This window comes from Juglans microcarpa x Juglans regia, chromosome 5D (assembly GCF_004785595.1).
Source record: "Juglans microcarpa x Juglans regia isolate MS1-56 chromosome 5D, Jm3101_v1.0, whole genome shotgun sequence".
Classification (NCBI taxonomy): Eukaryota; Viridiplantae; Streptophyta; class Magnoliopsida; order Fagales; family Juglandaceae; genus Juglans; species Juglans microcarpa x Juglans regia.
Window position 1 is genome coordinate 32,908,149 of NC_054602.1, and position 13,576 is coordinate 32,921,724.

At 35.2% G+C, this 13,576-nt stretch overlaps 1 protein-coding gene across 1 annotated transcript; it reads left to right on the forward strand.

Moving 5' to 3' along the window:
• Nucleotides 1-2,555: 2,555 nt before the first annotated feature.
• On the forward strand, nucleotides 2,556-12,364 carry LOC121266401 (mitogen-activated protein kinase-binding protein 1). Its single transcript, XM_041170217.1, has 20 exons — nucleotides 2,556-2,751; nucleotides 2,991-3,209; nucleotides 3,621-3,729; nucleotides 3,834-4,199; nucleotides 4,281-4,336; nucleotides 5,921-6,167; nucleotides 6,253-6,308; nucleotides 6,497-6,746; nucleotides 6,891-7,054; nucleotides 7,201-7,337; nucleotides 7,407-7,508; nucleotides 7,804-7,942; nucleotides 8,115-8,201; nucleotides 8,277-8,438; nucleotides 9,152-9,508; nucleotides 9,669-9,844; nucleotides 9,931-10,049; nucleotides 10,361-10,602; nucleotides 11,218-11,418; nucleotides 11,775-12,364. The coding sequence occupies exons 1-20, from the start codon at nucleotides 2,707-2,709 to the stop codon at nucleotides 12,210-12,212; spliced, it is 3,672 nt and encodes a 1,223-aa protein (XP_041026151.1). The 5' UTR covers nucleotides 2,556-2,706; the 3' UTR covers nucleotides 12,213-12,364.
• The last annotated feature ends 1,212 nt before the right edge of the window (nucleotides 12,365-13,576 follow it).

Genomic DNA, 13,576 nt, shown 5'->3' on the forward strand with positions numbered 1-13,576 from the left:
GTTTTGACTGTTGTAGGAAGACCAAAGGTTTTCCAAATAAATCAATAGTGGCAAAAAATTAATGAAAGTTGTGGATAGATGAAAAGTCGTATAAAAAATAAAGAGAACTTATATAGATATAAAAAGATTATATAAAAATAAATTTATAAATTGACATAATTTTATATAATACGTTAGATCTACTTTATATTAAAAATAATTTTATAATATGATGTACTACATCAAACTACATCAGTTTGTAAATTTATTTTTGTGTAATTTCTTTATGACTAAAGTATTTCTCAAAAATAAATAAAATCCAATGAAAGAAAAGTGGCAAAAATAGGTTTGAACAATTTACAATATATGAACACAAATTTGATTTTTTTTTATTAATTCTTAAATATTAGGATCTTTAAATGACAATGATTTTGAAAAAATATTACCCTAACTTGAGAATTTTCAAGAATGTGGCGAACATTCTAATATTGAACACCATGTGTCCTAGCTTTGCACTTCCATGAAGCCCCACTACCTAATCCTTCACAAATCTGCCTTCGCGTCCCCCCTACTCCATTAAAAGAAGCAAAATAGCATTACTAGTCTTTTAATTATTGTCATTTTATTATCCCCTAGTGCGGATGATTGGAAGGTAAATAAAATTTTTAAAAAATAAAAATAAAAACACAATCATAAAAGGTTAGAAGAAACTTAGAATTTTAGTCTTTTCATTTTTTGTATTTTTATATGTCATTTTGTTTTAAATATATATTCTTTATCTTTAATTTTTTTAATAAGCTACATGGAACTACGTGGTATTGCCACGTTAATGGAACAAAGTAAGCGATATAACTTAGATGGTATAGTAGCATTTCTCAAATTGTATATATGTATAAAAAAATGACTACTACTTGTTAACAATTTATTAACAACTACAAATTAAAATAATATATTTTTTTAAATTTTAGTTTGAATTTTGTTTTGATTTGATGTTTGTTAAATATTTAAAATATACTATTTTATTAAAAATGGTAAATTAATTGTGATTGGGTTGTAAGCCTATCACTACATATATGGATAATGATATAGCTACTATCCTCCTATTATCTATTTACTATTCTTTTTGTATTTGATTTTTCTTTTAATTTTAATTTTACTTAATGGTTAAGGAAGTGATTATTAGTAAAATTATATATATATATTTTTTTAGTTTTTTCTTAATGATTAAGGATGTTAAAAAAATACTTAAAAGAAAATGATAAAAAAATAAAAAAACTTCAAATACACTATAAGTAATAAATGGATAGTAAGAGAATAGTAATCCTATCACTACCGCTTATGAAAATAGGTGGAGAGGCAAGGCTTCAAGTTCAAATATATTAACTAAACTTTTGTACATACCTAATAGAATCCCTCTATGAACATATTTTATCCAGAGTGGGGCTATTATGCCGCTCCACTCTTACTGTTGTGCGTGTCTTTTTTTTTTAACTTTTTTTAATATATTTAAATATATTTAAAAAATAAAAAATTATATCAATACAGTTAAAATCATTAAGTAAAAAAAAAAAAAAAATTTGACCAGTGGTCAAATGGAGCGGTCAAAGTTGGGAAGTATAGTAATTTTATTCTTTTATCTATGCTTTTATTTTGAGATTGTGCTTCTTAGAAGCTGTCGTCGCCGTCGGACCATGCAAATGATTATACTCTCTAAGTGTATATTAGTAAAAAAATCAATTGGATGGCATTGGATTGGCGTTTAGAATATTGTAGCTTGGTTTGAGGTTTTTATGATTTATGCTTGGAGTTGAAAACGGACCCATGTTATTTCATTTTTGACCAAACCGATTGAAACCGATTGATATAATATGTTTTGACTATTTATTTTTTAAAAATAATTTGTACAAGTTCCTTAACATTTTAAAATGCATTACATTCATTTTGTCATTTTAAACCGAATAATGTTAGATGCATTCATTAATTGTATAAGCGTTACACATTTTTTAAAAAAACAGTGAGATTCACTATTATACGACACTTATATGTTTTACAACTACAAGTATAAAACATTACGTGACACTTGTATGAATCTCATATTTACTTAATTTTATTTAAAAAAATTACGTGATACTTGAATGTTTTACAATTATAAATATTATTTATCTTTTAAGACTTGTTTAGATAGATAAACGATCTCATCTTATCTTATATCATTATTACAATTTTTATATAAAATATAATAAATATTTTAATTTTTTTAAAATTTAAAATAATATTTTATTTAATTCATCTAAAATTATCTCAACTTAATATTCAAACGATTTTTTAAACCTTTGTCAGCTGGTCTTAGAAAAATTTTTTTAGAAAAAGAACATGTTATCGCACATTATTTAACTTTTTTAAATTTTAAAATAATTTTTTTAAATTCTCATATAAAATATAATAAATAATTTAACATTTATTCTATTATTTAAAAACTATCTCAATCCATCTCAACATCTATGAATTCAAACCACTCCTAAGATATTTTTGGCTGGGATAAGTAGTGGGTCCCACTATTCCAAACTTCATTTTGCCCGAATTACCGCCTCTCTGAGATCTGAAAGCATGTAACGGCCAAGAGAACTGAACAACTTCAAACTCCGAAGTTCAAACTCTCTCGTTTCAGTCGAAGCTCTATCTTATTCCTGTCTCTCTAATTTGCAATTAGGGCTTTCTCCACTCACTATGAAAACGCATCGCAAGCTCAAGAAACATGATAAATCATCAAAGGTATGCATACAGCATTTCTTCATTCATTTATTATATCCATCACCTTTAAACCCTAACCCCCTCCGTTTGTTTTCCGAGAATACCGATCAGAATAGAAAAAACACATTATCATGAAATTTTCTAGAAGGCTTCCTTGCGTTTTCTTTTCTCTCTGCTACTGAACATTATGTTTAATCAGGGCCTAACTAAATTGCTATTCTGCACGGTTGTTCCTACTTTTTTTTATTCACTTTCTGCAGCTAGTTTTGGAAGAGATTATAGGGTTGACGACGAAGAATGGAAATGGATTGGCTTCGAACATCTCGTCCGCGAATTTTGCCTACATGGCGGGTTGTGTCGTGGTGGTTTACAATGTGGGTTCAGGCACTCAGTCTCACCTCACGGTGTCTCATCGATTGCCTAAGCCTTTGAGCTGTGTTGCAATGTCAACGGATGGGCGTTTTGTCGCAGCTGGAGAGGTACACTTTGAAAATCAATATCCGTTTTTTCTGAAAAGTGATAGCTATTGAAGTGGTTACTGCAAATTAGAAGATAGTGTGTCCGTGTTTCAATCCCATATGGTTTGTAGGACTTTTGTCGGTATATTTCTTGGGGCTTCTAATGTATGGATTGAGGGATGTATCTAATGGGACCATTGAATAATTTCAGAACCTGTTACAAATTTAAGATGCAAGAACATTGAGTACATCAATGTCAAGATTTCAGGAATTCGATCTGAATTGAAACAAATGGATACTTAATCAATCATTCTGTTGGCTAAAAAAATGTTTGCTTGTTTATCTGCTTATTGATGTGGAACAGACTTGGGAATTGCATATGACTTACTTCTATTATGTTCTGTACGTGCATCATCTAATATGGTTCTCCAGTCAGGGCCTCAACCTGCCGTGCTAGTGTGGGACTGCACCTCTCAGGCTTTTGTATCTGAATTAAAAGGTCATCTCTATGGGGTTGCATGCATTGCTTTCTCACCTGATGGTTAGTAGAATCAATCAATCTATGCTTGGTTTTTTTGTTATAATATTAAATGCTATTTTTTATTTATATTTTATCATTTTTTCTGTCTGAAATACTTTTCCTAGGAAAACATCTTGTGTCTGTTGGGGGATACATATACCTTTGGGATTGGCGGAGTGGAACGTTGGTTACTAAGCTTAAAGCAAATTCATCTTGTTCTGCGGTCTCTTCTGTTAACTTCTCAAGAGATGCAAAATTCATTGTTACTGCTGGGAAGAAGCATTTGAAGTTCTGGAAAGTTGGATCATCTCCAAGGACTCGCCTAAATGCAGGGACAGGATCACTGGCAATCCATGGAAAGCCTGTTGACCTTGGACCTCAGAAAGGAAGCTCATTCGTATCTGTTACGTCCCGTTTCTGGAGTGGTGGTAGTTTTGTAAACGGTGAACAGGCTAGCGACCTTTTTCCTATCTATGCACTGACCGGGACAGGTTGAATTTCATCTAATAGTCCCCCTGCATTCAAGTTTTTTGGAATGATTCACGAGTCTATTCCTTTCTCATTGTTTACAGGTGTTCTGTGCCTCGTACATTCAGGATTCTCACTGAGAAAATCATTCGATTTAAAGGTATGTTTGACTGTAATATTCTCATGATAGAACTCGGGGTGCCGATTTTTGTTTCAGAATAATAGGTTATATGAACTTGGGATGCCTAGAAACATGCTATCTACTTAGCTGATTTATATAAACTCGGTGTGCCTAGAAACATGATATATACTTAGCTGGTTTATACGGACACAGGAAGTTCCCTGTTGGAAATTGTTCTAAATTCACAGAGAGATAACATTATATTTTCCCTGTTGGTGTTCTAAGGAGGCTAGGGGGGCCTATGGTGTGAGTCTTTGGAAGTTTATTAGAAAGGCTTGGGAGAGCTTTGTTAAACATGTTAACTATGTTGTTGGAGAGGGGGATCTGTTTTTGGTTTGATGCTTGGTGTGGTGATCAGGCCCTTAATAGGGTGTTCCCGGCTATTTTCCGTATGGTATCTGATTGGCACACATCTGTTTCTGATTTTTTAGTCCGTTCTAATGGATCCTTGCAGTGGGATGTCTGTTTTACTAGAGCTGTACAGGTTTGGGAACTTGATGATGTTTCAGATTTTTTTCAGCTTCCTATATTCCCTGAGTATTGGGGGTAATGAGAGGGATAGAATGTTGTGGAAGCCTATGGGAAGTAAAAAGTTTTTGGTTCGGTCATATTATAAGGTGTTGACTGTTCAGCAAGTCTTCCTTTTCCTTGGAAGTGTATTTGGAGGTCCCATGTGCCTTCCAAAGTCGCTTTTTTTATATGACATCATCGCTTGAAAAAATTTTGACGATGGATAATTTGAGGAAGCGTGGCCTTTTTGTTATGGAGTGGTGTTTCATGTGTAAGAAGTATGGAGAATCTGTGGATCATTTACTTTTGCATTGCGTGGTGGCAAAGGCTTTGTGGGATGGAGTTTTTAGCAGAGTTGGGTTGGCTTGGGTGATGCCTTTGAGAGTGGTGGATCTTCTTGCGTGTTGAAACGGGCTATATAGTTGCTCCCAAGTGGCTGCTGTGTGGAAGATGGTTCCTTTGTGTCTTATGTGGTGCATTTGGTGGGAAAGGAACGAATGGTGTTTTAATGATAAGGAGTGCACCTTGGAGGAAATTCGGAATTTTTTTTGTGTAGTCTTTGTTGCAATGGTTTTCTGCTCCAGTGATTAATGCAGCTTCAGTTCATGATTTTTTGTTGTCGTTTTCTACGTCCTAGAATGTATTTAGGTGCTTTCTTTTGTATACGTCTTGTGTACATGGGTTTTGCCTATTTCATTCGATTAATAAAATCATCTTTCTTACTTATCAAAAAAAAAAAAAAAAAAAAAAAAAATTTGTTGTCTCGACAAAGATTTCTTAAATCTCTTTTCTTATTAGTACACATACTTGGTTGGCTGCATAAATAAAAAGGTCCTCAACATGGTGACATCTTGGGAAATGAAACTTGGTTCTGATATGGACACCTCCACAAATGTGGCATCCAACAAGGCTAAAGTGACAACCATAAGAGTGTTGTTGGTTGCTTTTGTCGAACATCAGGAATGTCTGTCCTACACTTGTTAGAAAAATCTCATTAATTGAACCACTTGATCCTCTCTAACTTTCCCACAACTTTCAAAACATATTTTTCAGGTACGAAAAGGTTTTTCAGTATCTTCATCAAACAAGCTAGTTGCTTGTGCATGCAGTGATGGAATAGTACAACTCTTAGCCAGTGAAACTCTCAAATATGAAGGAAGTGTTATATATTCAAAGTCCAAAAAAAGCCTAGGAGAAATTGATGTCGTTTGCTGTTCTAAATCTGCTGAAAAGGGTATTCAAATTTCTCCTGCTCTTCCAGATGCAATTGCTTGTCAGTTTTCAACCTCAGATAAGCTTGGTGAGCATTAAAGCTTTAAAATATCTTGATCATGGGATTTCACCTGAACTTGCACCTTAATCTTTCTATCTTTATGCTTGGCCAGTTGTTGTTTATGAAGACCATAGTCTCTATCTTTGGGACATTCATGATGTGAATCAGGTGATTTATTATAATATTTGATCTAATGTTCCATTTATTTTCATTCGTTCTCCAAAGACCACATTGATAATATTTTCCTTCTTTATATTTCATATGGGTTTTTGATTCTCCAGTTTAGCCCGAGTTATTTTTTGGAGCTTATACATAGATCACGCCTACTGCTACTAAACCTTTATGCAACTTTTTAGGCAACCCGTTGTTGTGTGCTAGTTTCACATTCTGCATGCATATGGGATATCAAGAATCTCTGTTGTGAAAACATGCATGATCCATCTCTTGCATGTGTGGCAAGAGGTTGTTCTGGTGGAGTTTCTTTTGCGACTTGCTCGGCAGATGGCACTATAAGGTTATGGGATCTTTTTTTGCAACCTAATCCATCAGAAGATGCTGCAAACCATCATTCTCTTGATTTTGGACCTGTGGGTACAACACATTTAGGTAACTGTCATGCTCGTGAGGCCCTTTACTTACATTTGCAAACATGGTGTTTGGTTACTTTTAAGCTCTTATGCAATTTTAATAATTTGTACTGTATCTGAACCTTATAGTTTTCTGATTGTATCTTGACATATCCTGCTGCAGTAAGTGCAGGGATTTTTGAACGTGATTCTGTGGAGGCGGGTGTTGGCACTCAAGAATTTCGGTCTTTGGCAATTAGTTCAGATGGCAAGTTTCTCAGTGCTGGTGATTGTGAAGGAAACCTTCATATCTATAACCTACAAACTTCTGAATATACCTGCTTTCAGGTAAAAACAGGCACCTAGATTCCATTTAGAAATATTTTTGCAAAAAAAAAAAAAAAAATGTAACTTGGAGACAAAGATTATGCTTTATATGACAGACGTTTAAGACTAGTGCTTCATAGATATATAATTATTTCAAATTGTGGCAGGGTGCTCATGACGCAGAGATCCTCTCATTGAGCTTTAGCCTCTCAAGCAAAAGAGTTTCTGAAGAAGCCATGGATAGCCAGTCCTTCCTTGTGTCAGGGGGCCGGGATCGAATGATCCATCTTTATGATGTCAAAAGGTTTGACTGCACAACTTTTAGCCATTTCTAGTTTGTTGGGTTGCATTAATAGGCTTATCTTTATGTCAGGAATTTTGATCTTATTGAGAGCATCGATGATCATTCAGCTGCTGTGACTTCTGTTAAGATTGCTTGCAATGGCTGTAAGATTCTCAGTTGCAGTGCTGATAGGTATGTCCTACAAGTTCTGTTTTCATATACATCATGGAACCTTTGGAGCCTTAAAGTGAAATGGTTATAAGAAATTGCCTGAAATTTATTCTTTGTTTTTTCAAATTGTATCTAAGTTTTGTACGACATTTAAAATGTATCTTTTTTTTTGCATGTTTTGCTAATGATTATAAAATATCAAAAAGTGCTATTTTCAAGCCTTTTGCTTTTTAATGAAGCTTTATACTTGTAATTGTGTATGACATCATGGCTCAGCTAGTAGATTTTAGCCATACAGCTGATCGTGGTCATACAGGTCTTTGGTGTTTCGTGATGTTGCTACAACAGATAGTGGTCATATGATTTCGCGTCATCATCATCTAATGGCATCTCTTGGAACTGTGTATGATATGGCTGTAGATCCAGCAGCGGAGACTGTTGTTACAGTTGGGCAGGTAAACATCAAGTATAAATTTTATTATACGCTGATTGAATTAGAAATGGTCCCTTGTAGGTCATGTGAATAAAGTTTCAACTTGGTTCATTAGCCTCATGGTATCACTGGCAGATTCCCCACTCTTTGAACTCCAGTATATGGAATTGATGATTTAGTACCTTCACTTGTAGGATAAGAAGATAAACACATTCGACATTGCTGCTGGGAAGCTAATTAGATCATTCAGGCATGATAAAGATTTTGGAGAGCCGATTAAGGTGAGATATCTCCTTTGTCAGCAAAGCATCAGACCATCCTCATGTCCTCTTAATGAAAGCTGCTAATGTTTGCAGGTTACTATGGACCCAAGCGGCAGCTATCTGGTTTGCTCCTACTCTAACAAGTCCATCTCTGTATATGACTTTATCAGCGGAGAGATGGTTGCTCAAGCCATGGGACATGGTGAAGTTATAACTGGTGTCATCTTTGTACCTGACTGCAAGCATATAATATCTGTGAGTTTCTGCTATGTTTAATCCAATTCTTATAACACGAGCATGTGGATGGATGCATTCTATGCTAATGCTATGTGAAGACTTTGTACTTCTTAGTTAGCTCAAAAGTATCCCTGGCCAGGCTACATACTCTTAGTAATTAGTACATGAAGGGGGTAGGAAACTTCACCTCCCATGCAAACTAGTCTTACAATTCTTGTATTTAATTGTTCGAGTGTGTTCATTGGTGTTTGACCTGTTTGGGGTTCGTGGGTTATGCTCAAACTGGTGTTTGATTTACTGGCACGTTGAAAGGAGCATTTTCAAACACATTATGGTGTCAAAATCTGGAGGTAGCTCCCTTATGTATCTGTACTTAGAGAGAGGAACTAACTTAATATGTTGAGGGGTGTATATTACCCATGCTGAAATTGAGGTTTTTGTTATTGCATTGTCTCAATAATTGAACAGCAGTTCCAAGTTATTTATTACTCAAATTTGTGGGAGTTTATTGATATTTTAGATTCTAGATTTGTATATCTTGTACGCATTCCATGTATTAGGGTTGTGCTGCCCCCACTTTTGTGCACTTTTTAAAGAAATTTCTTAGTTACAATTGAGATCATAATGAAGTGTTAAAAATTTTCAAATTTCAAATGTGAAGCAGCTGATTGGTGTTAGCCTTTCATTTTTTTCCACCATATGTGTGCTTGTAATTTTATCGATTCATTCAGGTAGGTGGTGATGGTTGTATATTTGTATGGAAAGTGCCTGCTCCTTTGTCTTCTAGAATGCTGCAGAAAATGAAGGAAAATTTAGGTTCATTGTCTCCATCAAGCTTGGCTCAGTCAGTAGATTTTAGTCAAATATTATTTTATGAAGAGAAGGACGAGCAAAGCAGAATCAATGCTGTAGATGTGTTGTTGCGGGGGAACTCCAACCAGACAGGAAAAAAAATCCCTTGTCAAAGTGAGGGGCATCGAGAGACCTCGACATTTAAATTTAGTATTTCTAGACTTCCAAGATGGGCACAGGCCAAAGTAAAAATCTCTGATATTGTCCCTACTGAGCTTAAGTTCACTTTATCCCAGGTATTTGCATGCCCTATTTTGTCATCAATATTCTGATTTCATGGAACCACCTAACTTCTGTTCTTTGATTCATATTTGTGTAGTTCATCCTCTAGCAGGTTATTGTAATTTGGTTCTGATTTTATTCCTTCTCTGCCATGCTTCCCTCTGACTATGCTAGCAAGTAGACCAGAAATATTTCTCTCCAGTTGGTGATGGCCATGGATATGCTTCCATGTCCCCTGAAGCTCAAATTTTATATATGGGAGGCAGTGAGTCATGCATCAGTAGCTTGCCCAAAAGTTCTCCCAATACTAACAAAAGTGAAAGTTCTCCAATACCTCAAGAAACTCCTAGGTCAGCATGCAATTGACTATATCTTTCTTCTATTGTCAGGAATTACAGCTAATTTTCACACTCACAGTATTGTAATTGCATTTCAGCATGTTTTCCATGGACAAGCGTTGGCGCTCCATTTATACTGTGTGTCTGGATCTACTTAATTCACCTGAGATGCGGACTTTAATGGACACAAATATGACACTATCTTCATCAGATTTGAGTAAGGATGAACCCGATGAACCCCCATGTTCACATGATATAATACTTTAGTGTGGCTGAAACCCTTACATTCGTTCCTGTTGAATTTAATGTTATTTAGTTATTTAGTTATTTTATTATGTTCACATGGCAGTTTCTCACACAATGGCAATTTTAACTAACTGAAAAGGAACTAAATCCCCAGTTTTGGATGCCAAGTGTCTAGTCAAATTCAGAATATTGAGCACAAGGACGTAGATAGATATAATATTGACAATAATCTGAGTCACATATGGTTCTTTTTTTGCTCTTCAAATGATGACTTTTTTGCAGGAAAAGATGTGGATGAGGTAGCTGGTAATGGTCAATGCTCTTTAAAGAATGGTGGTCAACTTGACACACATAATACAACTAAATGCCATGAGGTAGTTGCCCGTGATGTTTCAGAGAATTTGCATTCAATTAAAACTGGAAGTGAATTGCAAGTAAATATGGATGTTAAGATTTGCGACGCGGAGTCTGAAGAAAGTGATCTGTTCAGACAACACTTTGGCAGTTTATCAACAACACACAAGGTTGGTAATCTTGCATGCAATGTTAGCTGATAAGTCTGACTTTTCTTTAGTTTTCTTTATTATTATTAGTGTTGGGAATGGGGTGGGGGGAGGGCAGTGGTCCTGAATCTTTGAAGCAATATATCGTCTTAAACCATTTCTTATGAATTTCAGAGAAACTTTTACAGTTTTTTTATTTTTATTTATTATCAATTTCTTATTAAGGTGGAGTTTTACATCCAGTTCTGGTAAACATTCGACACAACACTTCTAAACTTCTAAATTGTTGGCATTGCTTGTAACTCAACTCAATCTTGAAAATTTGTCAAGACAAAGGAGTTTGGTTAAGATCACATATTAGTCTTTAGAATATTTTTCTTTTTATATACTTCTGAAGTGTATCGGGTGTGAGTAACCAGTTATCCAAAGGAAGGTTATCCCGGAAAACTTGTAGTCACAGGAGTGAAAAAATGATACCTTGCAAAAGAAAGAATGAATGAAATTTTTTACAGAAGACAGCTCAGGACGGTGTTGGATGGCCCAGGAAAAGGGAACGTCATAAAGTTGACTCTTGAGTAATTTTGATATGAAGCTTTGGGAGTATTATACTGATGTGTAGTGTTTATCTTTACACAGACAGAGATAAGAAAATCATCAGCGAGGAGAAGGTACTCCACGAAATATGTTGTGCATCGGGATTATCTTGGAGACCGCACTCAACTTTTTGGCACTCCAGTTCTAGAATTAGCTGGCAAAACCTTGAACTGCCAGGAAGAAGCTGCTATGCATGTCAGACTTGAAGATGCATCATTCCATGTCTTGGAACAACAGAAAATGGTAGGTGTAAATAGGTCTGTCTATTACTGAAATACTGACTTACCAAAGGTAATGTTATGGTCTGGTAAGATTTCATTTAGTAGGGGATTTTCCATAATATTTTAAACCACCTGAAGCATGTCAAAAGTTGTCAGTTGAGATAGTCTGTTTGGTGAAGAACATGAAATGCTATCTTGTTAATCAGTTGGTAGCAGAGTGTAATTTAAAATCTATCTAAATCTATCTCGATAAACTCAATTTGTTTTTTAAAATATCATGATGATCCATATTGTTTCTGAGAGCACTGTCATATTACTTGAAAAATGACAACTTTGGATCATCGTATGTTAATGGTGCTGCTATGGTGACAACTGCAGGACGAGAAGAACTCAGTCCAAAGCATGCTGAGACCAAGTTTCACCTCCTCAGAAAGTGAATTGGCCAAAGGCCCCGTCATGGGAAGTTCAAAAAACTTCAAATTGACAGAAGTCAGAGACCAGAAGAAATGTGCACCCATAGAAAGCGAGGTCGATAAAAGAATACTTGCATGCAAGGAAGCATTACTCAGTTTGAATGCTGCAGCTGAGAACACAGTCGATTTGTTTTCGACATTAGGAATTTTGGGTTCCAGAGAAGAGTTCTCAGGAGAAAGGGGGGCTAAGTTATATGATGAGGCAGCCGAACTACTTCAATCAATTACAGGGAAAGTCAATTCACTGGCCAGATTGATGCAATCTAGGAATAATGATTCTTGTGGAAGCAGAGTGGGTTTTCAGGAAGTCTCTCACGAAAGGCTGAAGGAAAACCTCAACTAACTAAAGTCTGTTTTCCTCACATAACCAGCCATCCTCAAGTCTTGTAAATAATCACCATGGAATTGCCTTTGCTTCCATGCTTCTCAGCGAAGCTGGGATGAGAAAATGTATTGAATTATTAATGTGAATGAATGAATGAATGAGATTAGCAAGGTGATCGGTCATTCTTGAGATATTTGAAATGAATTATGAAAAATATAAAATCATTGGACACATGAAAGAAAGAAAGCCTCTATATGGTGGCGAGATTATAGACCAGTTTTTGTTGTTTTGTGTTTTTTGGGTCGTAATTATGGGTCAGGAAGAGTAACCTAATGGCAGCTTCATTAAGAAGTAAGAACCTTGACGCAGCCCATGTTCAGCCTGAAAAATCAACGATTCAGTCGCTTGATGTATTACATTTTGAATTATTTTTCATTCAAGTGATTAAAATCAACGATTCAAAGTATATATGAAGATTGACGATGAGATCAGTAGCATTGCTCTCAAAACGAATGACTAGCCAGCCATGATCTTTTTATCACTTCCAGACCAAAAATATGAAACAAACTTACAGCACGACAGACAATAAAGAAAGTGAAGGGAAAAAGGAGGTCAAGTTGCACAGAAATCAACAGACTGGGATCTATATGCCTAAAAGAATTTCCCAGAAAGAAAAAATAAAAAAATTTAGATCTTTCTCGTGGGAACACTTTTTCCCCCCTCTCGTTTCATCATCCTTTCCAACTCTAAATTCTTCACTCTCTGCACTTTAGCTTAAAAAAATATATATATATATATAGAAAAGAAGGGGAAAATAAAAAGAAAAAGCAAGGACCATCTTTTCTTTTCCCTATCCCTTCACCTTTAAAATCCATTGCTACTGATGATTTTCATGCAATTCTAACATTAAAAAATATACAGAAACCTCTTTTTTTTTTTTTTTTTTTTTTTTTGTAGGTTTCAAGGCATGCCAGTGAATAATGAAGCACTCTATACGCTTAGAATAACATCCACTAAATATCTGTTTGGAATATTAGAAAATCCCTAAGAAAGTTATGTATGCCTATTGCCTAGAATTAGCCTCTTGTTTTCCCTTTTGATGTCGTCTTGTTGCTTTAGCAAAATAAATGCACTGCTCCTCCAAACTGATCTATCTTTCTTGGGATTCCTTCACTCTGCTTGAATAATCATGCAGTTTTACAAAAGCCTATGATAGGTTTTACCATGAGGAATTTTAGGACTGCTACCAATGGCCCATGATAAACCTACCCCATGTGTGGCCGTATTCCACACGATTAATCTAATTATGGCCACTTTGCACACAGCCTCATAGAGAACGTGTAGTCCAATTAAGGCCTGCCTTTGAATAACCACTCAAATTA